This window comes from Struthio camelus, chromosome 3 (assembly GCF_040807025.1).
Source record: "Struthio camelus isolate bStrCam1 chromosome 3, bStrCam1.hap1, whole genome shotgun sequence".
NCBI classification, from domain to species: Eukaryota; Metazoa; Chordata; class Aves; order Struthioniformes; family Struthionidae; genus Struthio; species Struthio camelus.
Genome location: NC_090944.1, coordinates 68,120,317 through 68,147,496, shown reverse-complemented (window position 1 = coordinate 68,147,496; position 27,180 = coordinate 68,120,317). Strand labels below are relative to the sequence as shown.

The 27,180-nt window shown below is 39.1% G+C and overlaps 1 protein-coding gene and 1 long non-coding RNA gene across 5 annotated transcripts in view; one reads left to right on the top strand and one right to left on the bottom strand.

Moving 5' to 3' along the window:
• LOC138066739 (uncharacterized) overlaps nucleotides 1-16,402 on the top strand; it is a 34,664-nt gene extending 18,262 nt beyond the window's left edge. For both annotated transcript variants that reach the window (XR_011140191.1, XR_011140190.1), the window contains exon 3: nucleotides 793-16,402. This is a non-coding gene — a long non-coding RNA (uncharacterized lncRNA). The remainder of the gene's footprint in view (nucleotides 1-792) is intronic.
• A 2,650-nt stretch (nucleotides 16,403-19,052) lies between these two features.
• Nucleotides 19,053-27,180, bottom strand: part of NKAIN2 (sodium/potassium transporting ATPase interacting 2) — a 551,739-nt gene continuing 543,611 nt past the window's right edge. For all 3 annotated transcript variants that reach the window (XR_011140188.1, XR_011140189.1, XM_068938176.1), the window contains one exon: nucleotides 19,053-26,273. Coding sequence is in view for 1 of the 3 variants with exons in the window: in XM_068938176.1 (XP_068794277.1) it covers nucleotides 26,264-26,273 (10 nt within the window). In the remaining 2 variants the exon portion in view is untranslated. The remainder of the gene's footprint in view (nucleotides 26,274-27,180) is intronic.

Here is a 27,180-nt window from a genome sequence, read left to right as displayed (position 1 = left end):
TATTGATTTGCTTGAATTCAGTTTACATCTAGAATTTCAGTTCAAGCTCCTTAGCACTATTTGGAGCTTCTAGGAACATTCTGAGACTACCGATTGCTACATTTTCAAGATTAACTATGTTTACTGGAAATATCTTGTGAGGGAGGGAAAGGGGAAAGGAAAAGGTTCTATATGGGGGAAACCCATGAATTACTGATCCCATGAATTATATGATTTTATCACATTTGACCAGGGGATGAGCAGATTCAATAAGTTTCTGAAAAGAGACAGCTATTGAAATCTCACCTCCAATCTGTAGCCTTTTATGTCAGGCTGAAGTAGTTAATCCTTCTGCAGCATGTGTCATTCACTTTGTAGCGGTGTGCTTGTTAAAGAAAAGTAAGAGGAGAACTGATAAAGTACTTTTAGTTCCTGTAATAACCGTTTATGGAGCAGGATTAAGATTTCCTGATGGGATCAAGATAAAGTATGTCAACCCCCCAAGAATACAATAAGCCCAATGGGAGCAGATCCTTCCATTTGTTTCCTATAAAGCAAGGTACAAACTACCTCTTAGTCTGAGTTAACTTGTTGAAGTGCTAACAGTCCAGCTGTTAACTCAATAGACTGCATATGCAGCACTCTCTCAATGATCCGAAGCTATTTTATACATGCAAACATATTTTATGTACAAAAAATATTAATGCCAATTCAATTTTACTTTCCCCCCAACACTAGGTTAACATGTATCACTAGGAGTGACTGCCGGTGCTATGTTTTTTGATGAGACTTTCCATATGTTGTGCTGTCTAGGACAGTTTAATCAGAGTGTTGAAGACTGACTGCGTGTCAGATGGTGGGCATGATGCTGAGTATGAAGAAATCTGTAATCAAATAGTGAAGACTTCAATGGAAGGTGAAAGTTACACCATTTCTACAGTTTGCCTCCTATTTCAGTAAGATAAAGCCTTTAATCTGTCTAAATGCATACAGTGCTGGGCAGGGAACTCTTCTTCCTCCCAGGTGCTGCTATCTGCAATACGCACTAGGGGCAGTTCCAATGTTATGACTTAACATTGATGACACTTTGGTGCTATCAGGAATGATGGAGATCAAAATAGCATCATGAGGTGCCGCCTCTTGCATACCCTTGCTGGATCTGGCTCCCCTACTCTTCATTTTTAAAAGAACTATAAGCAATAAGCAGCCTCAGTGTGGAAGGAATACACTTTGCCATAGAAAGTAATTGCTTTTAAAAATAGAATCGCATCATTTATGAGTGAAGGAGAAGCTGTATATGCTCTATGTTTGGATTTCACTCCTGCCTTTAATTACGAAATTGTCTCACAAAACTGTAATCTCAAAATTAATTCAAACTGACTTGGAAAGGGAAGCTTGCCACGTAGATTGAAAACCGACTGCAATACCACAAACAAAGGGTAATAGTAAGTATAAATATATCCCTTTCAAAGCCAAAGACTTGTAATGATTTTGAGGAATGATATCTTTTAACAACTTACTGAATGAGAGGAGCAAATGTGATAACTGCCTCCTGGTTGAAACTCAGGACTGGAACAGAGAGTCTCTAGGGTTAAAACACAAGGTTGCTCTGCAGCCTGGACTGTAGTTAGGGGCAGGTAACAACTCATCTGCTCTGCAAGCTGAGTACCTGGAAAGTCTTTTGTCTTGCACTCAGCAGTAGGTTACATAGACAGTATGTACACTGCTGAGATGTACATATACTGGAAATGAACACAAACAACCAGGAAGACAAAGAACAAAAATGTAAGTAAGAATAACGACCCCAAATCTCACAAAAATAAGGAAGATCACAGATTCTTTTTAACATCCTCTGGCTGGGTCAGGCTAGGGAAACAACAAAATGCAATGTAGTACAATTCATTGTAAGATGTTGGGGAAGCAGATGGGTGTAGTTTAAAGCATGTTCAGTGGGAGGCTGGCATGTGGGAAGCATCACAGCTGAAAAAGACCCATGAATGATGGCAGACAACAAAATTAAAATGTTGTGAGGGTCTTGCAAGATCAGGCTAGGTATTTGACAGTTCAATTGTGAAACAAATGATTTCACGAAGTGACCAGAATCACTCTAGGCAGAATATCCCATTTTTCCATACACTCATTTCTTGAAATGTCTAGAAAATTTAGCCATCTTATGAAGTGAGTAAAATTACTGTTAGAGTCAGGTTTTTAATTTGGGTGCTATGAGCATCTTGTGGTGCTGCTGCTGTAAAGAGTTAAATCATCTGCAGGAAACAGTGGCCTCAGCAACTACTTTACCAAACTGGATATAAATATACAAGGTAAAACTTTGGCAACATGCAATACATATATTTTAGTACCACCGTTGTACCACAATGTCTGTAGAAGCTCCAGCTGAGCACTGCATCAGGTCTAATGTCATGGGGGCCCAAGAGGAAGTTCTTGGAGCACTGATGAAACCTGATTTTACTATTTATCTTCCTTGCAGATGCCAACTTGAAGGATGATACTATTACCCTCTCCATCAGTTTCTTTTCCTCTACACAGATGCCCATTTAGAAACCTCTTCCATCCAAAACCTCACCCTTCGGAGGACCTAGAATCATGTTCCTTCTCCCTCTGTCCAGCTTATTTCAAAATAAGTTCAAAGCTTTTCATGTGGGGATGGACTGACAAACTTAAATACAAGCTGCAGAGTTGCTTAAGCCTCACTCTTTTGAGGAAAGCGGACTAAAAATGATTGTGAACTGAAAGGACAAACTATGCAAGTATCTCTAGATAATTCTGCAGGCAGAAAGGAGCTGGGTGAGACATATTAACTGAAGTGCTGGTAGATCACAACTAAATAGTCTTTGTTCAATTTGAAGCATGGGCAGAGCTTGCTTATGGCTGCCTGCAAAATGCCCTGAAAATTCAAAAATCATGCGGGGCCAAGGACGATGACAGAGGCCTGTTTGGTCAGAGACCCAATTGACTGGCATTACCTAACCTGAGCTTCAAAGCAGCACAGCGACCCATTCCCACTAATTTTTGTCAGAGCCCTTTAAACATGGAGTCCTCCAAAGGCTGTATTAAACTGTAGGTAATCTTCCTTAAAAAGCAGCAGGGGAGCCATTGCTAGAAAACGTATTACTGGGTAGAGCATTGGGAAACGGTCGTTTCAAAGTAAACAAACTCCATGCATTTGCAAGCAGGCCACAGGTTGCTTTTGCACGCTCGGAGCTCAGGAAGGTGCTCTCTGGAGGCTGCTGATGGGGAGGCACCAAGTCAGCATGTCCTGTGTTCACCTGGACTTGCTATGTGGAGAGATGCTATTCAGAAATACCAAAGAGAGCTCTCCTCTCCCTCCAAATATCCTTGATAGTTCAATAAATCTGATATAAAACTGATGAGCAAGTCTTGAAATGGTGGCCTCCCTTCTTTCGTTAAATGAATTTGCAGATAAGCACCAACCGCTTTGTGAATCAAACTCTTTGACAGTAAGAAAAGCAATTGTAGTGGGTCTTCTGGAAATTAATTGTAGTTTCCTCTGATGTTGTTTTTAGGGTAGTTGTTTACAAGGTGTCAGACAGTAAGACTGTGCATGATTCATAGCAAATAGTTGCATACCAGAACTTTAAACCCTCCTCGCATTGTAATTTGCCTGCTAGCTTTCTTGGATGGAAGGAGAATGTTTATCTTTTTGCTGCAAATATACTTTACGATTAGCACTTTTCAAATAGCAAATGTAAAATATAGCATAGCAACTTCTGTTAACTTTAGTATAAACTGCATTAATCAAATGCCTTCTGTACTCTATTCTCCTTGCATTTACGCCCCAGAGTGACCATTCTTTTTTGTCACAGAAAACATTCACAAATTTTCTGGTATAACTTCTTCTCCTCCTTTTTTTTTTTTTTAATATATGTAGTTTGAATTCTACTTCAACAACCCCGATACACATAGTCTAGGACATTTTGAAATATATGCAAACCGTTCCTTCTTTATTTATTGAATTGTAGCTGCCTAGAACTGAATAGAGGATTCTGTTATATTTGCCATGGTACTGTAGATGATGTAGAACCTAATTAAAATAGCACTGCTAGCATGATGTGCACATGGCTGCACAGCTACATTGCAATTTTTTTCACTTTCAGGAGCTCTGCTTATGCACAGGACTAGTAGCTCTTTTGAGCAGCTTAGACAAGCGAGATATATGCTGATTTTTTTCATAGGTTATTGTTTCGAACCTAATGAAACAAAGACATCTTTTGCATGGGGCAAACTTGCCATATACTCTGTGTAGAGGTACTTAACTGTTTCCAACAATACTTTTTATCCTGAGCTCAGATTAGTGATGGCAGAAGTGATCTAGGAAGGACTGGGAGAGGATATGTGTATCTGCTTACTGGTCATTGGCATAACCACGGGACCAGGAAAGAAAGGATGGTCAAGAAACTGTAAAGCTTCCTAGAGAGGAAATCTATTTTACCTACTATACTCAGAGCTAGAATAGAGACTGTGGCTCTACCTCTTGTTCAAAGCTGGGGATAAGTTTCTCCATTTGGCCAATCTTTTTAAAAATCTCTTTACTTGGCTTGCTATTGGGCAGAGCAGAGATGAGAGCTGAATTGTACTCTTGATAGAGAGGTCATCTGCAATATTTTTGCTAATTAACCCTCTTTGCCTCTGCAACATGCATGTACACACACACACACACACACACACACACACACACTCACTCACTCACTCACTCACTCACTCACTCACTCACTCACTCTCTGCAGATTTTTTCAAAATTTTTTGGTGCAAGTACTATTCTTACTTAGCAGTCCTGCACTGAACTTCTTTACTCAGCCTTTTGAGATGAAAATAGCTCCATGAAATTACAAATGGGTTTAATTAGTTTTTGGTTTTAAATTTTAACTGCAAATCAGAGCTGAGATTTGTGCTTATATCCAGAAGATTCTTTGACCTCAAGCTGATTTTTAGAACTCTAAAGCAGACATTATCAAAATAAAATTAATTAGAGTACCATGGGTTATCCTGGAACTTAGAATAAAAGTAACATTTATGCAAAATGCATCCAGTGAAATGTTTGATGTGTCATTCTATTTAGCAGTCATAATTTGCAGAAGTTCATTTGCCCACTTTCTTTTTTCATAATGAAAGAAATATAAAGGAAGAACACTTTAAAACTGGTACATAAAAAAGTAAAGAGAATACATTACGGAACTGTTTTTCTGCTATTGTAGTTCAAAATTTTAGAGCAAAGAAAAGGATTTCTTTTTCATTAAATTAATTTATTTCCATCTTTTTCTCTCTTTTCCTCTCCCATCCTAATTATTCTTTTCTTTTTATAATGCTCTTGTTAAGTACCTACAATCCAGTTGTAATCTGTTGCCACAGCATTTGTACAGCTGAAAAGAAAACATTACTGAATTGTCAGCATGTTTTCAACTTCATTAAAGATGACAACCTGGTAATCAGCTGTACAGGCTGCATTACCACAGTTACAAGGAAATCTGAGCTATTTTCTTGCCATTAAATCTTCCTAACGGCAACAAGTATACACCAGAGTTGAGCTGCACAGTTCATGCTTTCATGTTTCATGATAAGCTGCTTTGAGAAAACTTAGAATTTGCTTTCTCAGGTCTTTCTTGAATAAAGAGTCCTGCACCACTATTTAAACCAGTGGGAAAGTGTCAATATAATTGTGATATGTTTATGGGGATGAAAGGTTTTGGAGTAAAGTTTGAACTGCTCTTCCACCGAATTTAGCAACTGAAATTTGCCGGAGACAAAATATTCTGCTCAAAGAGAGCTAATTTTGCATATTTGTTGAAATTTCACCTTCATTTCACTAAATTGTGGTCCTTTGGAAATGCTGCATCCATGCAAAGCACGATACTTCCCACAGAACTGTATTGTAAGAATGCATAAGATAAAATTAACCCAGCAAGTTAAAACTAGCACAGGCAAGGAGAGGGAAGAAAAACTGGAGAATGACAACAACATAAGGTGACACTGATACGAGTCAAAAGACATATTTGGCACTTTTCCTTAAAAAAAAGGAAGACTAATCTAACCATTTATGACTAGGCCTTTATGATTAAAACAAAAGTGTTTTAGGAAGGATTTGGTAGAAGTAATGAATTGATGTCAAGTTTGAAGATATCCATACAAAACTTAGGGGTCGGCATGGAAGAACATATAAAGATGCTGAAGACAACAAAGTCAGAGTCTAGCCAGAGTTTATCAAGACAACCGTTGCTGATAGAGCAAAACTGAAACATGGGAAAGGAGATCAATTGTTTCTAAGGTACAAGCAAGATGCTGCTTTCTATAGGAAACAGGAAGGAAGGAATCTAAAGGTGATGAAAAGAGATTCTTTGGAACAATTTAAGAAAGAAAGTCAAAAGGATATACAAAGTAAGTGGTTCTCAGGTGCTAGATAAATTTAAATGGCAAAATATGTGTAGAAGGAACAAGGATACAAAAGCTGCGGCAATCAATTGAAACATCTCTAAGAGAAATGAGAAGGCAAGTTCAGACGGGAAAGACACAGTGGGCATGAGTATGTAAACAGAGAAACATAGGAAAGGAATAAAGATGACTTCCTAGGTCATAGGCATCATGCATTTTATATATATATATATATACACATATATATATATGCATGATAAAAAGCTGTACAAAAAAAGCAGAAAATCATGTGGCAGAGCATAATTCAGAGAAAAAAAAAAGCCCCTAGGCAGGGCTTCTTACCAAACACTTCTTATTCTGAGACCAAATGAATTTGTTGTTGGCTAGAGGCTTCACATATTTCTGGTCAAAGGTCCCTAGACAAGAATATAGGTAGCATACAAGTGTGGCATATCAACAGCAAGCATCTGACACATTGTGCATGTAGTGTGCATGCACTGATCCCCTAGACTTGTAGCACGTGTGCAGATCAATTGGACAGCACAGACCCAGTGGTTTCAACGCACCTCAGCTAAGTTGGACTCGCTCTTAAAAGGAGACAACTGCACTGTGTGTGGGCAGTGACCATTTGTCTTGCATTTCAAAACATTCACCAGCCCAAACTCATCTCTTTCTGGAAGATGGCAAAGGCAATAGATAAGAAAGTCGTGCCAGTGGTGTTGCATATGGATATTCATGAAGTTTGTAAGTGCAAAGCATTCTGCACAGCATGGTACACAGGCACAGAGAAAAATATAGTCCAGGTCCTTTCGGAGCAGCGATAAAGAATTTAGCAATAGGAAAATCACTTTCACTTTTGCTGCAGTGCAGCATTAGGAAGTGTGCTTATGTCATATGGTTACGCTATCTGAATTGGTTTGCAAGAATAGGCAGAACAGCTCAGAATGTCAGGTCGAAGCTGTGGCATTCACACGGTTTATATCAGCAATGGGGATAAAGTCATGGAGGCATACTGGGGAAATGGAAGGTTAGATGCAAGCACAAGGACAGATACTATAATCTTGATATCTGTGTGATAGCTATGACAGCAGAGCCACTTCTGTGAACATTTGTCTTCACATCATGAAGTTTGTTACCAATCATACTGTCTATGCAATGCCTGAGAGGACATCTTAAAGCAGAGACAGCTGAGGCAGCATTTCTTGATGTATTTAAAAGGTACATGAAGTAACCTCGACTTCGAGGACTCAAGCTACGTCCAAATGCAGTCTGACTAGCACACCTGTCACAATGGCTGACATTAGCAATAAGGGCAGAAGTGGGAAAAGAGCAGCAGCAAACGGCTGAGTATAATGGAAAGAGGGGGAAAACTCAGCTGCAGAGACTGCTAACGTTGACATGAGCTAGGTAGGCATGGGCCCTTTGGAGCTAACAAAATCAATTAGCAAAACCAAGGAGAGAGATAGTCTCGGATGAGCTTGCGCTGCTGTGCGCCTCCCACTCTGCTCCGTTTTATGCTAGACTGTGTGATCATATAGGACATAAGACACTTGAGACAAGTATCTCACTTGTCTTTTCTTCCTCTCTGCAGTCTATGCATCCTAAAGGGCCTCATTTACAAGCTCTCCTAAGCAATCACAGTCTGCATGTAGACACTGTGTTAGCCTGGACAAAGAAGCAAATGAAGTGCACACAGCAGTCTGTCTAGAAGATGACTCTTCCAGAAAACTCCTTCTGGTATATTTGTATTGCATCTGCACAGGTCTAGAAAAGATACAGTGAAATATCAGAGGGAATAGGAGTCCTTACTGTTGACAATCTACTATACAGAGACACTCGGAAAAAAACCTAATAGCACTACGCATAAGATGGAGTGCCATCTAAAACTGAATCATAGCAAAATAAAAATTGGCGTTGTGTGAGTTACTTTGATCAGACCTTCAGAAAAACGTACGTCTGATCCTGTTTAAACAAAGTGAAAACAATAAAATGTTGTCACGTCTCCAACTTCTCAAGGGAAAAATCAGAATCCATAATAATCATGCTGATTTACCTAGCACAGTTTTAATATAGGCCTCTGCTATAAAGCCAAAAGAAAAAAAAGATGAAAAAAAAAGCACATGTTATTGGGAAAATCTGGTGAGAACTTTGAGAACAAAGGGGTTGTATCATTTTCAAACAGCAATAAATGACAGCGGTAAAATCAATGAATGTGTTCCTGGGTATGTTCCTAGAGATTCAGGATATGACATTGAAAAGGTAGATGTGCCATAAATAGTGGATAAAGCAGTATTTTTACAGGAAGATGCTTTGGGGGCATAAGGATTGAGAGTGTAGAACTATAGCAGGAAAATTATACCCAAACAGAAGAGGATTTACCATTGTCACTAGCTGTCAGTACATACTGTGCAGTATAGTTGAAATGGATCACAAACCCTAGGGGATATTCTTGACAAATCTTTAGCTTCTGCGCCATCTAGACTTCACACACGATCATAAACCTATGAAGGTATGACTTTAAAGTGAAATATAAGCCCAGAAGAGAAATTCCTGTAGCAACATGTACTGGCATCTGCAAATAAGGGAGCAGAAATTCTGAGGAAAAAACAGAGAGCATCAATATGATGAATTTTTTAAAAGAATAGGTCAGGATGGCTTACCCAAAACCAAGTTTTCCTGGCCTATCAGGACTTCTGGAGTGTAAAAAACCAATGTTAGCTGGGCATATTAAATGAAAGAAAACAAGGACATTGAAGGAAGCTCCTTCCAGGCATCTGATAAGATTTATGAACCTGGCAGTGGTGTTTTGGGAAGTCTGAGAATCAGATATCTTCACTGATCCCAGAAGACTCTAAAATACTAGATATGGCCAGGATATGCTAAGATTTTGCATCTTTTTCTTCATATGGCAATGAAAAGTATAAGGCGACATTTGAATAAACTAATCTGTGCTAATGACTTAGGAGAAACTTACATTGTGCTAATGATGAGAGGCAGAAGCCTCAAGCTCTTGTACTAGCAAATGATGTACTTTAGAGAGCCTAGTAGCAATGGATAACCGATCTAGAGAGCATACTCTTAACCTGCCACTAGGTTGTTATTGTAAAAATGTTTTTGAAGTAGCTCCAGTAGGCAATGCATCCCTGATCTCTGGACTTAGTGACACAGACAATATTCACCAACTAAAGCATCAGTAATGAGCTCACTTCACACAATGAACCACAGGACACATCTGAAAAATTTCAAAGCAGTGGCATTTCACTTACATATACGTACATTCACACACACACACACACACACACAAAATCAGCCATCTGCGCTGCACACAGTCCCACGGGTAGCTGAAGTGCATATAAATCAGCAAGCAGATTCTGTTACTGTTCAAGATGCTCAAAAGTGCTACCTCTTTGTTTATTAAGCTGCTAAAATACACCTCTGGAGTCAGACATTTCATCTTCATGGGCTTTAGCAAGCAGAAAGCTCAAAGCTGTAACCTCTGTGTAAAGAGTGTCTTTTCCTTTCCAAAACCTCGCATCAGGGTGAAATAAAACAGCTGAATGAACAGAGGAAAAAAGTGGAAATTCTATTCATGATAAAAATGCTAGTACACAAAATCCCTTCCAAAATAAGGGTTTATGGGTCAGTGCCACTCTAGTAAGAAAACTGAACAGCCTGTGCTAGATGTTTTAGAGCCAAAGAAGGGGTTCCTTTCTGGGTCAAATCAGATGCTTAGCAGCTGCTCTTATTGCTAAGAGCATAGCAAGCGATGACCATGCAACCCCCATGATGCTGGAAGGGTGATTCCCAGCAAACCACCCACCTCTGAGAGAAAATGGGCAACAGTTCACAGCAAACATATGTACACTCTATGGCTGACCCAGTGGTAATACATAGAGACGCACAAAGCAGCCCCTTGATCTTTACGTAGAAGAAAATCCAAACCTAAAACTCGGAGGGACTGCATTAACATCTGCTGGGATGCCTCCCCTCCATGGCTTAACCACATTCATTCCTAGCATCTTAAGCGTGGTTCAGACCTTATGAGCTTGACATTTGTCTTGCCTTTAAAGGCATGCATGCAAATAACTTTGCTCAGAGGTTCCAAAGATATGTTTCCTTGCAACTTTAGACAATTACTACACAAAGCAATCTTCCTAAATGTAATATCCCATGTCCAGCCCAGTCTTCTCTGTGGGAGGGGTGAACTTCACTGCCATATCAGTTGAGAGGGCAATTTTGTCCCCCTGCATATGGGCAAGCAGTGAAGCAACTCATAGTCTGAACTTTTAAAACTTGATCAGGCTCTCTCTTAATATGAAATATGTTTAGCTGTTTCTACAGCTGTCCTGAAGTTCTTTCTTTTTTTGATGATCTTCCTCTGCCATGTATACATGTCCTTTCTAACACCTATCTTCCTTGATTAGTCCTTGGCAACCTTTCAGCACCCCTCTTCAGAAACCAGCCACATCCTGCATGAATCCAGAAGAATCCAGCTTACTCAGGACGTCAAGCTCTAACAGCCCTCTGTGATAAGGTCCTCTAAACATAACAGGCAGGATTTGGGGTACTGCCTATTCTAAATGCTTTGCTGTTGCAAAGCTTGAACTGTTTCCCACCCTGTTTGCCCGTTCAAAGAAGGTACTGAGCTACACTTTGATTTAGATCTTCTGCAAGAAGTGATTCCGGCACAACATTTTTACAATGTATAAGCCTAAACTAATGCAATGGAGATGTATAAGCCTGTAAGGAGCTTGAGTTTGTAAGAAGAGCCATGCTGGACCTATAGGAGAAGGTCTGTTTCCTGGCTGCCAAACGTGTCTACTGCCACCCAGCAAGAAGACTTGTTTCATTGAGTTACAGAATGGCTGAGGCTGGAAAGGACCTCTGGAGCTCGCCCAGTTGAACACCCTTGCTCAGGGCAGAGTCACCTAGAACAGGCTGCTCAGAGCTGTGTCTGGTTGGGTTTCTGAAGCACCTTTGCATATGAAAGGTTTAAACTGTGACAGAGAGCATTTCATTAACAAGACCTCAACTTCAGAGCTGGTATCATAATATCTGATTAATTATCAAAATTATAAATTACAGGACGAAAGAAAGAATGCGTTTCCAAAGGGACTTTTTGTGAAAAGGAAGCTACAGAAGCAGACATTTTACACCAGCTTAGGGTCTTATTTGGAAAGTCAATACCCAAGAGAGGTGATCTGTCTAAGGAATTAGGCCCCAATTCTGATGAGTGTGAAATTATTATGTCAGCTTTGCCAGCTGAGCAGAACAGACAACAGAGCCCAAGACTCAGCTAAAAGATGAGGCAGTTTTTGAGGTATGTTGTCATTTCATTTCTTTGTATCTGCTTCCAAAGCTAACAAATAGTTCCCTGACTTTTCATTTTTTCTAGGGCAAACAGCTTTTATTGTTATCTTTTCTTCCATTTTAGGAGTTATTTCAGGCTAGTCAGATAAATATTAAATATCTTACTCTCCGGGATGGGAAAGGTCCCTGGGAGGCGCCAGCAGTATCCAGGGCACATCTCCACTAACTGACAAGAACTGGTCACGTAGGTTGCCAAGCTGGTAGATAGAAATATCCCTTAGTATCAGCCAAAGGCAGTGAGCAAGGAGCAGGGAGAAGTGGAGAAGGCTTGAGACCTGAGTGTTGTACTCACTTTGACACCTAACGTTATTCTTGGTTGACAGTGTGACTCACTGGTGTGACTCAGACCTGCAAACCCATCACTAGTATGTAAAGAAACACTTTGTCACAGACTAAATTCCTCAGTGAGAGTTTCACTAATGCTCCAGACTCCTGGGTTCTGCTGTGAGACTCTCCAAATCCCCACCTAACAGATGCTAAAGCAGTTAATCAGCAGGATCGTGAGGACTGGCATCTGTAGATTCCACGTTTATGGTAGAGTGTAACAGAATAATGTTGTATTACAGTAATTCATGATGTTAGGTTGCTAATACATTGCTTTTCCAAGAGTGGCATAGCAAGTAAACTCTAAATAGTGTTTCTTGGTCACTATCAGTATGTGTCAAGCCCAAGCTGCTGAGAGTAGGATGTCTTTGAAAAACTTAATTAATTCAAAAGCCTATTACACTTATTTCAGGCTAGTCTGATTCTGGATATCACTATTTCTAGAAGCCAATGCGGCAGGAAGGAAAATAATGCTGTCAGTTGTCACAGAAAATGCTATCTGGGAGAAGACTTAGAAGTTCTGACCTTACCATTGCCGGAGTTGATGTTTATTCCTATGTAACACCATTGGTTTCCTTTCTTATTAGTGCAGGTAAGGCTAAAGCCTAGTGGACCCTAATCTGGGTCTCCCTATGTGCAAGTTAAAGTGAGGTTAGGTCATTCAAGATGAGATGAAAAGAAAAGAGATTCTGAAGCCAGCTTAGTCCAGATGGTTATTAAATGATGGATGTCTGCTACTTGGAATATGCATACATATGCATGTCTACACATACAAATGTGGTAACATTTGTTAAAATAGGTCTTTTCAGTTGGAGACTTCTAAAGTTATTTTTCGAAATTCGGCTCATACAAAGGTCTTTGGCAGGTCTTCTTTGAAAAAGGAAAAAAAAATCCTTTTGTTTTAAAAGCAGTTTTAAGCCCGCTATCTTCTTTTTAACTGTCCATACCATACTATGGCTAAATAGTAAATACTATTTACTATTTACGGGTAAATACTATCTGATCTCTTAAAATCGTCTTTTCCTGGACACCAGAGTGTCCTGCACCATGCTCATGAACATGTGCCCCGCCCCTAGCTTTCCTTCCCCTTGCGAAGCATCTGAGTCATCCAGACCTCCTCACCAATTTTCTCTTTCCAACAGAAAGTGTCAGCAGTAAACCACACATATGCCGATGGCATTTCTGCAGATAGCTGCAAACAAAAGCCTAAGCCTGACGGTTACCATGGGATTCTCTCATTAAGCTTTTACTGAATATACTGTATTCTTTACTGTCTATTAATCTGTGCTACTCTTCCTTCTTTCCCCTCCCCTGACCCCCCCCCCCCCGCCAAATCTTTTGCCCTCTGTGCAAGAATGTTAATCGTATCAAATCACTGCAAGGGTAAAGGAGCTGTTGAGCTTCAGCGTTCAACAGTGAGCTTCCGTTTGGTTTGAAAAATCTCTTCTCTCAAATCTTTGCCAAATAGGTATTGCTGTGTATTTTGGAAAAGAGAAAAAAATCAGCTACTGCATCTGTTCTTATTTATGAATAATAATAAAAAGCCTTGAACAAGGAGGGTACATAATGTGCCCTCCTGCTAAACATTGCACAGAGTTCTCATTTTCACTAAGAGCCCTTCATGCCCTTTCAGCAAAGTACGGGAACCTTGAAATAGATGTGTTTTACATTCTCACTAACTTAAAGGTGCATTTACACTTCCAGAAAAGTATGAAAGGGTCACAGTAGTAAAGATGGCCCAGGTTATTGTTTCATGTGAAATAGGCGTTTCTATTTCATATGCATGTATTGTGTGCCCAGGCTTACAGCTTTGATACAGGAATGGCTCCCTGGGGAAGACTTGGCTTTGCAAAACATTAACTGTACATAGGCATCTTAGAAGAAAGGTTCCTGTCCTTTTGGATTGTACAAAGACTACAGTGTTACAGGATATACTGAATCCCCTAGGGAGGCAAGTGTGACATTTTAATGTGCAGCTTGTTTCACTTAAGATAGGATTACTAAGAAGGTTTTGTTTTACACTTCGTCCTCAGGTAAAGGAGCCTGAGTGACAGATTTTTCTTCTGTTGTCCAAATCTCTAGCATGCTCCAGATATGTCAAAAAAATTGTCAGCTATAGCACGGTTAGCCACCTATGGGGGTGCCTGCTTCTAGACAGCTGCTAGCCTAGATCGGGTTTCCTATGCAGGCCCCAGGTGTTTCATATGTTGTGATACAAAGCTGTGGCTGCTGTAAGCCTGCAGTAGATTTTAGAAAGCTGGAAAGGGAATTACAGCGACTTACTGCTGGCAGATTTCTATTAATGTGTCTGCTCGCACTTTTTAGGATCTTACGAGAATTACCAGCAAATTCAGATAGCTGCCGGGATCTTAGTTATAATTAGTAGCAGCTTCCCTTCTAACATACAGGAAGGGCTAACAACATCTTTCTTAGGGCAGAGTTGTTATGCTATACTCCAGAGTATACTTTAAAAAATACATTTTCTGGCAAAAAGCTGCTCCCACTTGTTTAGGACAGATGGCAGAGGATGGGATTCTGAAGTGATGCAGTTAGAGGGTAACGAAGTATTGTACAAGCTGTAGCAGTGTGTAGGCTGTTGTAGATCAAGAGTTATTTTTGATATTACTGACATATATCCATTACATCAGGGGCTCAAACAAAAATGACCAGTTGCAAAATAAGCATATCAGAGTAGATGTGGATGGAATTTGTATCCTTTTCTCCATGCAAGCTGTGAAAGATCTCAGGGAAATTAACAGAGTGTAATAAATTTGAAACCCTGAAATTAGAGAGCTGAATCCAAATTAATGTGTTTGTTTAGCCTGACGTGTGAAGTGTACCTTTCCACAGGGTCTAATCACAAAGAGCACTCATCTTCAAAGGTTCTTCTGTTCCATTTCAAAGGAATTTAAAAATGCAAAATAAGCATTAGTGGGGCTTTCAAAAAGGCTTATAAAGCTAAATACCCATGAGGAGTTTAAGATTCACTGACTTTCAATGAAACTGAGGACCTGATTTAAGGTTAGCTCTCCTCACTCACATGACATAGGAATGCAGTACCAGAAGGCATGGCTTGGGCTGCTGAGTTTCTTTACAGCTGCAAGTAACCCGGTGACATCTATTTGAGAAGGCTCAACTTGGAGGGCCCTCCCTCATCTGCATCTTCCCAGAAAGTCCTGTAGCTTCATCCGCCAACAGATCCTTCTAGGAATCCAGTTGGTCTCCCTTTCTCGCCTCAGTTACGGACAATATAGATGAAAAGTGAGGTGTAAGAAAGGAAGAAGTCAGGAACAGAAATGGAGCAATGAACTTCCTTTTCAGAAAGCCTAGAGCCCTTAAGAGAACAAACCACAGCAAAGGGGGCAGGACTGGTAGGTCATTGGGGGAGTGAGTGGCCAGCCTAGATAGACAGAGTTTAACCATCTAAGTTAAACAGAGCTTCTGGCCATAATTTGGATGGCTGCTGGGACTGAGGAGATGTTTTCAGCGTAAATGGTTAGTAGATCTGAACTTGGGAATGGCTTTTGAGATTGATCTTGATAGTTAATACAGCAGTGCTTTGGTGTTTTACAACACTTTTCTATCAATTTTTGCTGCTATTTCCTTTGATTATTTTTAAATGTAAAATGTACTCACCAAAATGGGGAAATATATGATAATAAATAAGTCATAATAAGTAGTATTACAGATAGTAAATAGTTATGCATTTCAGATAGTAAATAGTTATGCATTTGACTCAAGATGTGTTCACATCCATGAGAGGGTGGATGTTATTTGGAGAGTATATTCAAGTCCAAACAGTGATCAAGCCTTTCTCACCTACAAAGTGCACCCTAGTTATGGCATTATGGCTTTCCTAATGAAAAAGGTTTGGAGTTTAATCCACGCTCACCAAAACTTCCTCTTCTAATCCTTCAACAAGTGCAAGGCCTCTCAGGAGCTGGCAAGATAGAGATTTGCTGCCTCAAATACAAAAGCTAGAGCTGGACAAAAGTCTAACTGCTCCTCTTCCAATAATGGCATTATGAGCTAAAGTAGAAACCTGGGAAGAAATTCTTACAGATCCAGACTTGCAGTTCCTGCTGGTGCTGGGGAGCTGAGGACTCTGGGGTGGCAGCATTTGTTGCTTTTGGGACCTGCAGATGTACAAGCCAGCTCAAGCTGCAAGTGCACATTTCTGAAGTTTTTTTTTTCCCCCCTGCCCAAAAAGCAGAGTAGAGCGCAGGGCAGTAACTTTTCCTGCCGTTCTAGGTTGCCCGTCCTTGAAGCTCTCTGTTCCACATGTGCCTAGAGCTGGACCTGCTAAGATGGCATAGCACCATTGACACACTCGATGTTTCCTCACTTAGGACATGGTTATTGTTACTTGTTATTTTTAAGTAAAATAAAGCATGTTTTAAATTTTTTAAACAATGTTTTTAAATACATTTTTAAATGACGCACTCCAAGGGTTCGGTTTAATTATTTAAAATGCTCATGCGGACTGACACTGTCATGGGGCAAGAGCCTCAGGTGTCCAGGTTTGAGAAGGACAAGCTCGAGGGAACTAGCATGAAAGAAGCAGTACTAGTTTCTCATGTATTTCCTTTTACTCAGCAGAATACAGGTGTGTACATATGAGCTTGAAAAAGAAGTGACTGTTGAGGTGGGAGTTTCACTTGGACAGAGTTTTCTCAGGAAATACATTTCAGGCTGTGAGAGACACTTGTACACAGGAGAAACTCCAGGCTGAGTGATGCTTTTACCATCCAGGTTGTTATACATCGTATGTACTGGATATCCAGAAATACCGGATATTATTAGTCTGCCTTTTGAGGTTGTACTTTATCTCTCTCCTGGTAAATTAGTTTGCACAATGGAAAACTTTCCAAGTCTGAAGAGCTTTGTACAATTGAGCAAGAAGCTAGAAGAAGGTGAAATACTTAGATTGAGAATTGTAGGTTACAACTAATAATAAAAATTTATTAAAAAGGAAAAGAAGTCACGTAGCAGATTCTCACTACCACATTGGCCAAATAACTATGCAAATGTCTTTTTGATTCTTCCTTAGTACTCATATTTTGCAGAATGTTTCCCATGGTGCTAATCCCCCTGGAGTGATATTCATTCACATAAAATGAAATACACAGAGGAGTGGGAATGATTGAAAGGTTTTACAGACACACATGTGGCAATGAGCAAGTTATATAGGTCACCACAAATGAATATGCATTTTTTTTTAATCAGCAGAGCATATGTTTTGCAAATGTTAAGCATGAAGGGGGAAAAAATGAGAACTTTTGTAGAGGCCATTACAAAATTTTACTAACTCTTATAACTGTTTACACTGTTTACTAACTGGGGCTAGCTGTTGCGGGCTTTTCTTTTTCAAGCAAAGTAGATACTCAGACATTTTAATTACAAAGAGTGAGATCCTCACTTCTCACTGAAATAAAAAAGCAAAATTCCTACTGACCTTAATGGAACTGGAATTTCATCCAGGTAGCTAACTGTAGGAGATTCAGAAAAGGGAAAAATAATAACTAAATATATTTTAGAAATTAATGTTATTCTCAAAAGCTTTTTTAAGGATAATGCTTTATTCTTACTATATCTTGCTATATCAAATCTGAGACTCTCCCAGGACAATAAAGAAGCAAGATTTTAGCATTCAGATGCTAGGCATATTTCCAGTGGGACTCAAATATTTCTTAAATGAGAGGTGAATCACAGAATCACAGAATAGCTGGGGGTGGAAGTGACCTCTGGAGAGCATCTGGTCCAATCTCTCTGCTCAGGCAGGGTCAGCTACAGCTGGTTGCCCAGGACTGCATCCAGTTGGGTTTGGAAAATCTCCAAGGATGGAGCCTCCGCAACATCTCTGGGCAACCTGTTACCCAGTGCTCAGTTACCCTGACAGTAAAGGGGTATTTTCTTACGTTCAGATCAAATTTCCTGTGTTTCAGTTTGTGTTTGCTGCCTGTTGTCCTGTCACTGGCCACCCCTGAGAAGAGCTTGGCTCTGTTGGTCTATTATAAACCAGACCTGAGGATAGACCTCAATATTTTATATCTAAGGCTAAAGCCCTTTTGTATTTTAGGAGACAGAATTTTCCAACCTGATAGGAAGAAGGAAATAGATGTTGGTGGCTGAAGAAAAAATAAAAACAAAAAAGAAAAAAAATCAAAATTACAAGAATACTAGCAACCATTTGTGTTAGTGGAAACAATCCAAAGAGGAAGAAACCAGTGGAGAGAGGGAAAATGGGAATATAGAGACAAATGGTGGTTGGCATATATTATGTAGGTCTCCAAATATTGTCTGTGTGTTACTGCCACTTACAGTGTGACCATGAGCTGCCTTTCTTCATCCCAACTAATCTCTGCAGAAGCAAGGAGCACCACAGCATCACCGTTCATGCAGTACAGGGACTGTTATTCCTTTAGGTAAGGGAAGGGTTTTCAGTATAGGTGCCAGCCCCTCGTTCATGTTGTCATGATTTCCGCTAACATTTCATACTTGTTTTTTGCAGTTCTCTCACTTATCTTTGCATCACAAACTTTTGGATTGCAATCAGACCTTTACTGTGGTTTCACACTCTTCTAATGTCCTCATTGAATTTTGTACTTTCATTCTTATTGCCTCCAGCCCTCTGATGGATAGGATGGAATTTTCAAAATCCGCCAGGGGAGATCCTCACATGGTGCACTGTTCTGGTTGTCATTGTCACTGGGACAAAGATAATTTACTTTTCCTGAGATGTTGTTCTTGCTGATCCCTAAAAATGGGATCAGATTTTGGCCAGTGCTGAAAACACCTGAAAAACACATGTGCACTGTATGTGCTTATGCAATGAACACATGAGAACTATTTTTTTTTTTTTTTTGATTTAGAGATTTAGTGTTCCCGACAGTTTAAAAGCCATCACAGAACTGGGAGAAAAAAAGACAAATCAAAATATAAATAAAAATATTCCTCCAAGTGAGACTCAGCACTTCAAAGTGTGGTTTCTTTTATTCGCTATTTCGTTTCTTTGTCCTTCACAGACCTCTCTCCTGCCAGCACTTGCCATTTTATAAACTGTGATTTGATCTTATTATAGGTCATTTCCATATATTTACTCTGAAGTACATACTATGACAGGATTTAAATAAAAGAATTATCTAATCTATAGAAAACAAAGTGAAACTGCTGACATTGTTGAAAACATTCTTGTGTTTTCCTGGATTTGAACGATAAATATTAAGGTCAAACCAAAGACGCAACAGTTACTTTATTTAGTGTCAACAGGGTTCATAATGTTTTCCATAGCAAGTTTTGGTTAAAGTTTAAGCAGGTACCTACATGTTTTGCTAGGCAAGACCTTACATCTCTATTCTGTGGAGCAAATAGTGAAAGCAACAATTAAATGGAAAACATATCTTTACATTAATTATAGCTGGTTATGATTTCTCAGGACTTGAAAGGAAATAAACAAAACCTCTCTGCTACTGGAAGCTCTCAGTATATTGCTTCAAATCAGTAAATGTGGACAATTTACATTGTAACGTGCTGCGTATTGGCATGGAAATATTTGTCAGAAATTGATGAATGAAACAGGAAGAATAATGAAGAAAAATGACAGTACACGTACCCTCCAGAGAGGAAAATAAACAGTGTAACTGTTTGGTAAATAAATCGCTGTAGAACTCTCAGAAATGACTTACTGATTAATTGAATCAATCCATCAACCTTTTGTGATGGCATCAATTTACAGTCCTTTCAATGTTGCTATTTTTCCTCAGCTGCTGCTTTAAATACCTTTAAAATGTAGGATATGGTATAATATATCTGTGTGGAGTAATCGTAAGCAAATTGGTTACTTTAGTGAGATATAATTAGCTGATTTTTTACTCAATTCTCATATGCACATGCTTGCATTAGCTATATTACTTTATAGTTATACTCGACATTCTATTTTTTTGCCTGACTCCTTCCCCTGATGTTGTTTGGCATCCACTTTCTTTTAACTAATCAAAATTTAATAGCAGTGTGGAAATATGATGTTATTTTTCCTTTTTTTATGTTGAAGGGGTCTCATTTACTTTGTTTAAAATATAAACTCTTTTCAGAAAGGACTGTATTGTTAAGGGTGGTCATACACGGCACCATTCTTGTACAGCCAATATTCATCAGAAATCGTAATTTTTATAAAAATAATGCCTGCCTGAAAAATAAACACTCCAGGGCTTTGAATATCTCAGGAAGAGGTATAGGAAAAATTAAATAGAAGAGGAGAGAGACAGTGTGAGTGATTTTGTATCCGTATCCTGAAATATATTCAGATAATACATATGACTGAGAGAAATGAGGAGCCAACATTTAGCATAAATGCATATAGATACATGAATATGTAGAATGCCATGTAAATTAACTCAGCTGCACATACGTATATGTTCTCCTATGAATAAAAAGTTCCTTTCTAAATGCCCACATGGTCAGGAACCAGTCACCCACATAGTTGCAAGAGGAAAACAAAATCTGAGATAAATTCAGGCTGATTGAAAGAGGATTCTAATTCAGTCAGCATGTTCTCAAACACATTTTATAGGGATTTCCTTCTCTATCACTGTGCCTTTTCCAACTTGCCTATATATGACTCTCTTTGTACTGACTGGACTATAGATTTAGCAAATGTAGTTGCACATTTGAAAATGATTCCTACTGGGCTAGCTGAATCTCATGACCGCTGTGACACTGTCAACCTTTACAATTCTATTAAGTGTCTCACAATATATGAGGAGGTTTAGAGGATTTATGCATTAACCTTTATGCTTCGTGTTCTTCCAGCTGTGCGTATGTACACAATGACGTCATTCCCCATTATGGTTACTACTGTCATTATATGAAAAGTGTGAAACAGTGGATGTGAAAAAGAGCAGTATATAAGTTAAGTAGGGTTTATGGGGAATTATTGAGGCACAGGGGAAGAGAGAGAATGGGACAAGAAGATGATGACATGGAAAGAGAAAGGAACTATATGAAATAAGGGATACTAAAAAATGTCTGGGAGTCCAGAAGACTGCTGCAGAGCAAAAGCTGAATATGAACATGCTCCTTCACATTTAGCTCCAGGTAACTTCTCTGCCAGCAAGATGAACAAAAGGCTAGGACAGCTTCAGTAACAAGTAGTAGTAAAGATCCTCTTCTGCTGGTGAATACAGAGGTCTGTTTTTCTGTTTAGGAGATTTAAATTTGAATCAGAGGTGATCACAAGCTATTTTTTGAATTATCAAGTTAGGCACTGTTGATTCCACCTACCCAAAGTAATGATTCTAAGGCATTTTAAAGTCCTGAGAGCTAAGTCTTCTACTCAACAGAGAACCAGATAGATAATATTTATTTGGACCTGATGAAAAGACTCTTTCACGATATGCACAGGCTTTGGATGAGGCTCATAAAAGACAGATTTATCAGTTGGCTTCTGAGATAGATAGCTAAGGAACTTTCCAAGCAAAGAGCATGTTCTGAAAGGCTCCTCTTTTGTGCCTATGGAGAGATGTGTAGTGAATAATAGGTGTGATTCCACTTAACATTAGGTACAGTATCTTTCTTTTTACTGCACCTTGCTATTCCCAGTTCACAACTCCAGCTGGCTGCTGCTCCCTCTCTTGGTGAAAGTCTGCACAGAAAGACTTGGCTAAACAGAGTTGTTTCCTCCAGTCCATGACTGGGATGAAGCTTATTAGTGAATATATGAAGAAAAGGTCCTTTATCAGCTCATTCTATGTGATGCCACTTCTATATGTGAATGAACAACTGCAGTCTAAAGGGCAGTTTGTTTCATGCATGGCAATTACATTTAATATTGCACATAGCTTGAAATGTAGATCAGATACCATCTGATCTACATTTTTCTCAAAGGAACACTGGACGCACACACATCACACACAGTGATGCCTGCAGCATTTCTATGTATTGGTTCTTTAATGCAATCTGGCTCACCTTTAGTATCTATCTCCACTCCACATACACTATATAGGAGCTAGATTCAGGTCAGCTAGAATACAAACTCAAAAGGTTTATCAGTTTTCCCTCAGCTTAGGTTGAAGAGACTCATCAGAAGAAAGAAAGAAAGAAACACATGCACGCATTCTATAAACAGGGCTTTTCAGCCTTCTTAGAAAAATTCCCATCCTCTGATTAGTTACCTTTAAAAAGAAAATAAAGAACTGGAAATAAGACTGTGATCAGGCTGAAGGATTCACGCTGTGCGAAATTTTGTTTTGTCTTGAAAAGTCTCAGTTATGCTGAACAGTGAATTATTGTTAATGTGCTCAAACTGATGATCAAAGTGCAAATGATTAACACTTTCAGGGTCTGAATTGTTAGCCACTCCTATCTGGATACATCCAGGAATCAACACGTGTTTTACCAGCCTTTTCCAAGATGCTGTACAACTGCTGAGTACTGTAACCAGTACTTAAATTAAACAAGAGGGGCACAGGCCTTGCCTCCTTACCTGGCTGAAAAGTATCACTTGCACTATAGTTATGACATTAAAAAAAAAAAAAACACAACAGCAGTAACTAATGAATGTTCCTACTAAGGAAGAGTCTTGAGAGAGAACAATCAAGTATCTTCAAATATAAACAGTTCTGCTCTGCCTTTATTAAACAACCTCAGGAAAGCCAGCAATATATGTGAGCTCTATAAAGAGGGTGCTTAAGACAGGATTTCACCCTGGAAATATCAGTGGAAATATCCGTGTTACATAGCTCCCTCTTAACAGGGATTACTTACTCAATACATAACACTGTTGGCAACTGTAAACCTACCATAGACTTAAAATTCCTGATGAGTGGGCAAAAAAGATGTTTTCTAAGTGAAGAGTCTATTGCAGTCAGCCTTGTAAAAGAAACCTTTCAGTGTCATTGATAATGAAAATATGTGCTAACTACGGCTGAGTTAAAATGAAGTTGTGACCTAGCAATTTCTATTTAATACTGTCACATCCATGCACTGCACAGATCAGGATTGTCATCATGTAAATGTAATAGGATTATTTATCCTGTATTGTTGCTCAGCTGGGAACAGTAACTCTTAAGTTTTCTTCAAGTTGTGAATAGCAGAGGGGGGCCATAAATAGCTTGGAAACCTATATGTTTTCCATTTATTTTTTAAAATGCAAATTACACTAGTCAAAAAAATCACATTTGTTAAAAATACATTCAGAATTAACAAATGCCAAAAAGAAAAAAAAAGACACATTTGGATTCTATCTCTTGCCTTCTGAATATTTAAGTTTATAACAAAAGCCCAGCCTAGAAAAATAACATTCTTTACTGGATTTTGAGGAGGATACAGCTGTACAAATCAAAAATGTCATCCAGATTTTCTCACATTACTGTGCTCTAAACTGCTTCCAGAAGAGATCTGTCCACTAATCATTTAATTTAGTAGTCAATAGTCCTAAGTTCTTTTTAATGGTGGTGCTCTAACTGCAACTCAAGCAGGGTTATGAATATCAACTTCATATATGTGTGTGTGTATATATATATTTATTTATATATACGTATATATATATATGGTGTGCATGTGAGCGTATGTATATCTGTTCTATATGTAATATATGAATACACATTTATCATTGTAATACTTAATAGTTATATGTGCTTCCTATTTCCTAAGCACTGTACAAACATTGACAATTCAAACCTCAAAAACCCTGTGAGGCTTGTATTATCCCCATTTTATAGATGAGGAGACTAAGGTACAGAGAAATTAAGGCCAAACTTTTACAGATTAGTTAGGCCTAAAAACTAGGTATAGACACTTCAGCAAATTGTTTGACTTTTAAAATTACTAAGTACCAGTAGATGCCATTTTGAGAGAAAACACTGAAAAGTATGAAAAACAATCTTTGAAAACTGGATCACTGTTTAAGTACCTAAACCGATTTCTTTTTGTATTATTTTTATGGAAATATGATTTTGATTAACATTTATATAGGGAAAGCTGTAATACCCTGTTATAACATTTTCATTACATTTAAACTTTTACACGATGTTTAATATTATACATCTGCTATATTTAAGATAATATAAAAGTAGAAACTTTCAGAAATTTTCAGGTTATGGGAAATTTCAGTCTGGCGCTTCAAGTTGCATGATTTTCCAGCGGCGAAAAACAGCTCTACCGAGAATCAACAGAAAGGTCTCATTTCAGGTACCCAAGTTTGAAAATTTGAATTTGGGATCCAAATCAGACAAGAAAGCTTTTCTAATTCATGCAGGAAATCATTAGAAGGATTTGGGATTGGAATCCTTGGCTCTGTGTACAAGCCATTTCTAGGATTATGCAGCCTCTATCACTAGTTTTTCCTGTGTATTATATATACATACACATACACACACATTTACACACACACGCATATATATATGTATATATATATATATATAAAAATCTCACGGAATAAATATGAATATAGATCCTGAACATGTCCCATATCTTATTTTCAGTGGTGAATGCCTGTTCCTCTGTCATTGTCCAGAGTTATTGTTAGTGACACATTACATCCATGCAAACACAGCAAAGGGCATTGGCTTGTATCGGGATGGTGTAAGTGGAGTTAGTGCACAGGTCATGGGAACTCAGAAGCCACAGGGATGTGAAGGTTTGGTGAGCAAGGAAAGAGAGTCACTCAAGGTAGCTCAAGCCTTTCCAAGCGCTGAACCTCCCTCTCGCCCTCAAAAGCTACATGGTCACCTAAGGTGTGGTCAGTGAGTGTGTTTGTGCCAGTTCTGAGCAAAGAAACAATGATGATCCAAGTTCCTGAAAAGCCTGAGCAAAATATTTTTTTCTCCTAATGAAAGCCACCTAAGTGTTTGAAAATACAGATCAAATTTAGAACAAAACGTATGTTCCTAGGAGTTCAGAGTATTTCATGTACACATTGACCTACTAGCAAAATTCCCAAAGGCATCTTGTTGCCAACTACGTAACAGCACAGGTTTTTTTTTTTCAGCCACAATAATACAGGAAGATAAAATACACATTCTAACACACAACAGATCCCCCAAATATACCACAAAAAGGTCTCCAATATTTCATCAACTCAGCTAGTCCCTCCCCACCCTCCCCCAGCCAAAACAAAAAATAAAATATATAGTTCCCTTATGGTGCAATTAGAAAAAAAATGCTCACTTACAGAGAATTTTCAGTTGAAATTAGATATAAAAGAGTAAACGTAGCTAGTACATATTCAGTTGGCCTTTGTTGATAGAAATCTGTAGATGTCTCTGTAGTTAGTAAAAGACATTTAGAGATAGCTAGAAAAGCACCTACAGTGTGATAAATAAAAACAGTGGGATTAATAAGCACTGTTTCTGCTGCTTATTTCCAGTAGGTTCAGTTATTAGTTTAGGTTACCCCTTTCCCCACCCAGGCCCCCAGAATATCTAACTTCTTTTTTTTTTAATCATTATAAACTGTTTGTATCTCAACCACTGTGGAGCTTCAAAAGTAAAGCACTTCTCTGACAGCTGGCAGTTTTCTACTCAGTCACTCTGGAGCTGAGGCGCAACAGAGCCTTATTCCCTGACATGAAAACAAAACAAAACAAAGAAAACCACTGACTTAGAAATCGTTCAGAATTAACAGCAGCGTGTTGAGCCTAAAGGACGTTACTTCAGAAAGCTTGCACTGAGTTTCTCTGATGTGCAATGCGGTTGGGTTAAGGCAAGTATGAACTGTACAGCCTTCAGGGCAAACAACGCGCTGTCCTGTGACTTCCATCGCAAGGTCATCCTGGTATTTTTAGTGTTATGTTGACTAAGGAGACTCGATGCAGCCAGGAGTGTGAGGAGGCTCCGAAAGCACTGAATTGGGTGGGTTCATGTCTTAATCCAGATGGGCAGGACTGGCGGTGGCCAGGGTAGGGAAGAGCCAGAAGATGGCACCAACGCCTCTGCTCTGACCCTCTGGCACCTGGTAGTGGGGTGGTGGGAGGCAGGAAGTCCAAGGTGGGGGTCCTGGGCATCTCCCTCTGTACCTGGTAGAAAGAGGGGCTGAACGCACCCGTTGTTTTTTGTCTCACTGTTCAATCAGCTTGTTTTTTTTCAAACACAAAAACTGGACTTTTTTTTGCTCTTTGTAGAATCCAGGGGGCCATCCTGAATCAGTTTCTTAGACAGGTCCTCCAGCCCCTGTTGAGCAGTCCCCATGTTTACTTTGACCTGAAAGAGAGACATGAAAAGAAAGATACTTTAAATCTAGCAGAGACGTATCTGGTCACCACCCTCCAGCTCCTATGCCCCTCTGCAAGCAAGTGTAAGCAGCCAACTGGTAACAGTTCAGAAATATGTGGGATGACGATGGTGGAAAGGAAAACCTATTTGCTCAGGTGATCTGCTGACTCTCTTTGGAACATCATCAAAGAAGTCAGTGTACATTCTAGGCAGGAATAATATTTAACTATACATACTTTTGTCAGATTGCTGACCATGTATAATTGGAAGATGACCTAAACAACAGTAATCCATCAAGAATGCAGCAATCTTTATGAAAACAAGTGACACTAGGCAGAACAGAAATGCTGAATAACAGGTGCAAAGGTAAGTCTCCCTGACGCTCACTCTTAAAGCAGTGTGCAGGTGTGAGTGCCACAGTGTCTGTAAAGCTACAGGTGCTATGGTTAAACTTGCATTTTGTAGCTCTGACTTTCAGAGTCTAAAACAGAGAAGTTTTAGACGCGCCGTCTAGCTCGTTGCTAGATAGCATTTAGCCGGTAGTTTATTCAAGTGAAATGTTGGCCATAATATCTGAACTCCACAAACACGAGTCTTTGGAAGTCCAACTCAAGGAGATAATATCACAGCAGATTTTTACTGCATGGACATGCTGAGTGTTGTGGTGGTTGTACATTAGATCTAGTTTTTTGTGTCTTGCTCATGTTGCATTTTTGCTTCAAGCGGATGGTAAGTACCTTCAATTTAGTGTATGTGAAATCATCTGGACAAACACGTACAGCTTTAGGCTAGGAAACCAGCATGATGCATATGTATATACAACAAAATACAAAAAAAAAAGATGGGAACAGGTACTAAGGCAAACGCACTAAAAAAATCCCAATTATTGATGCAA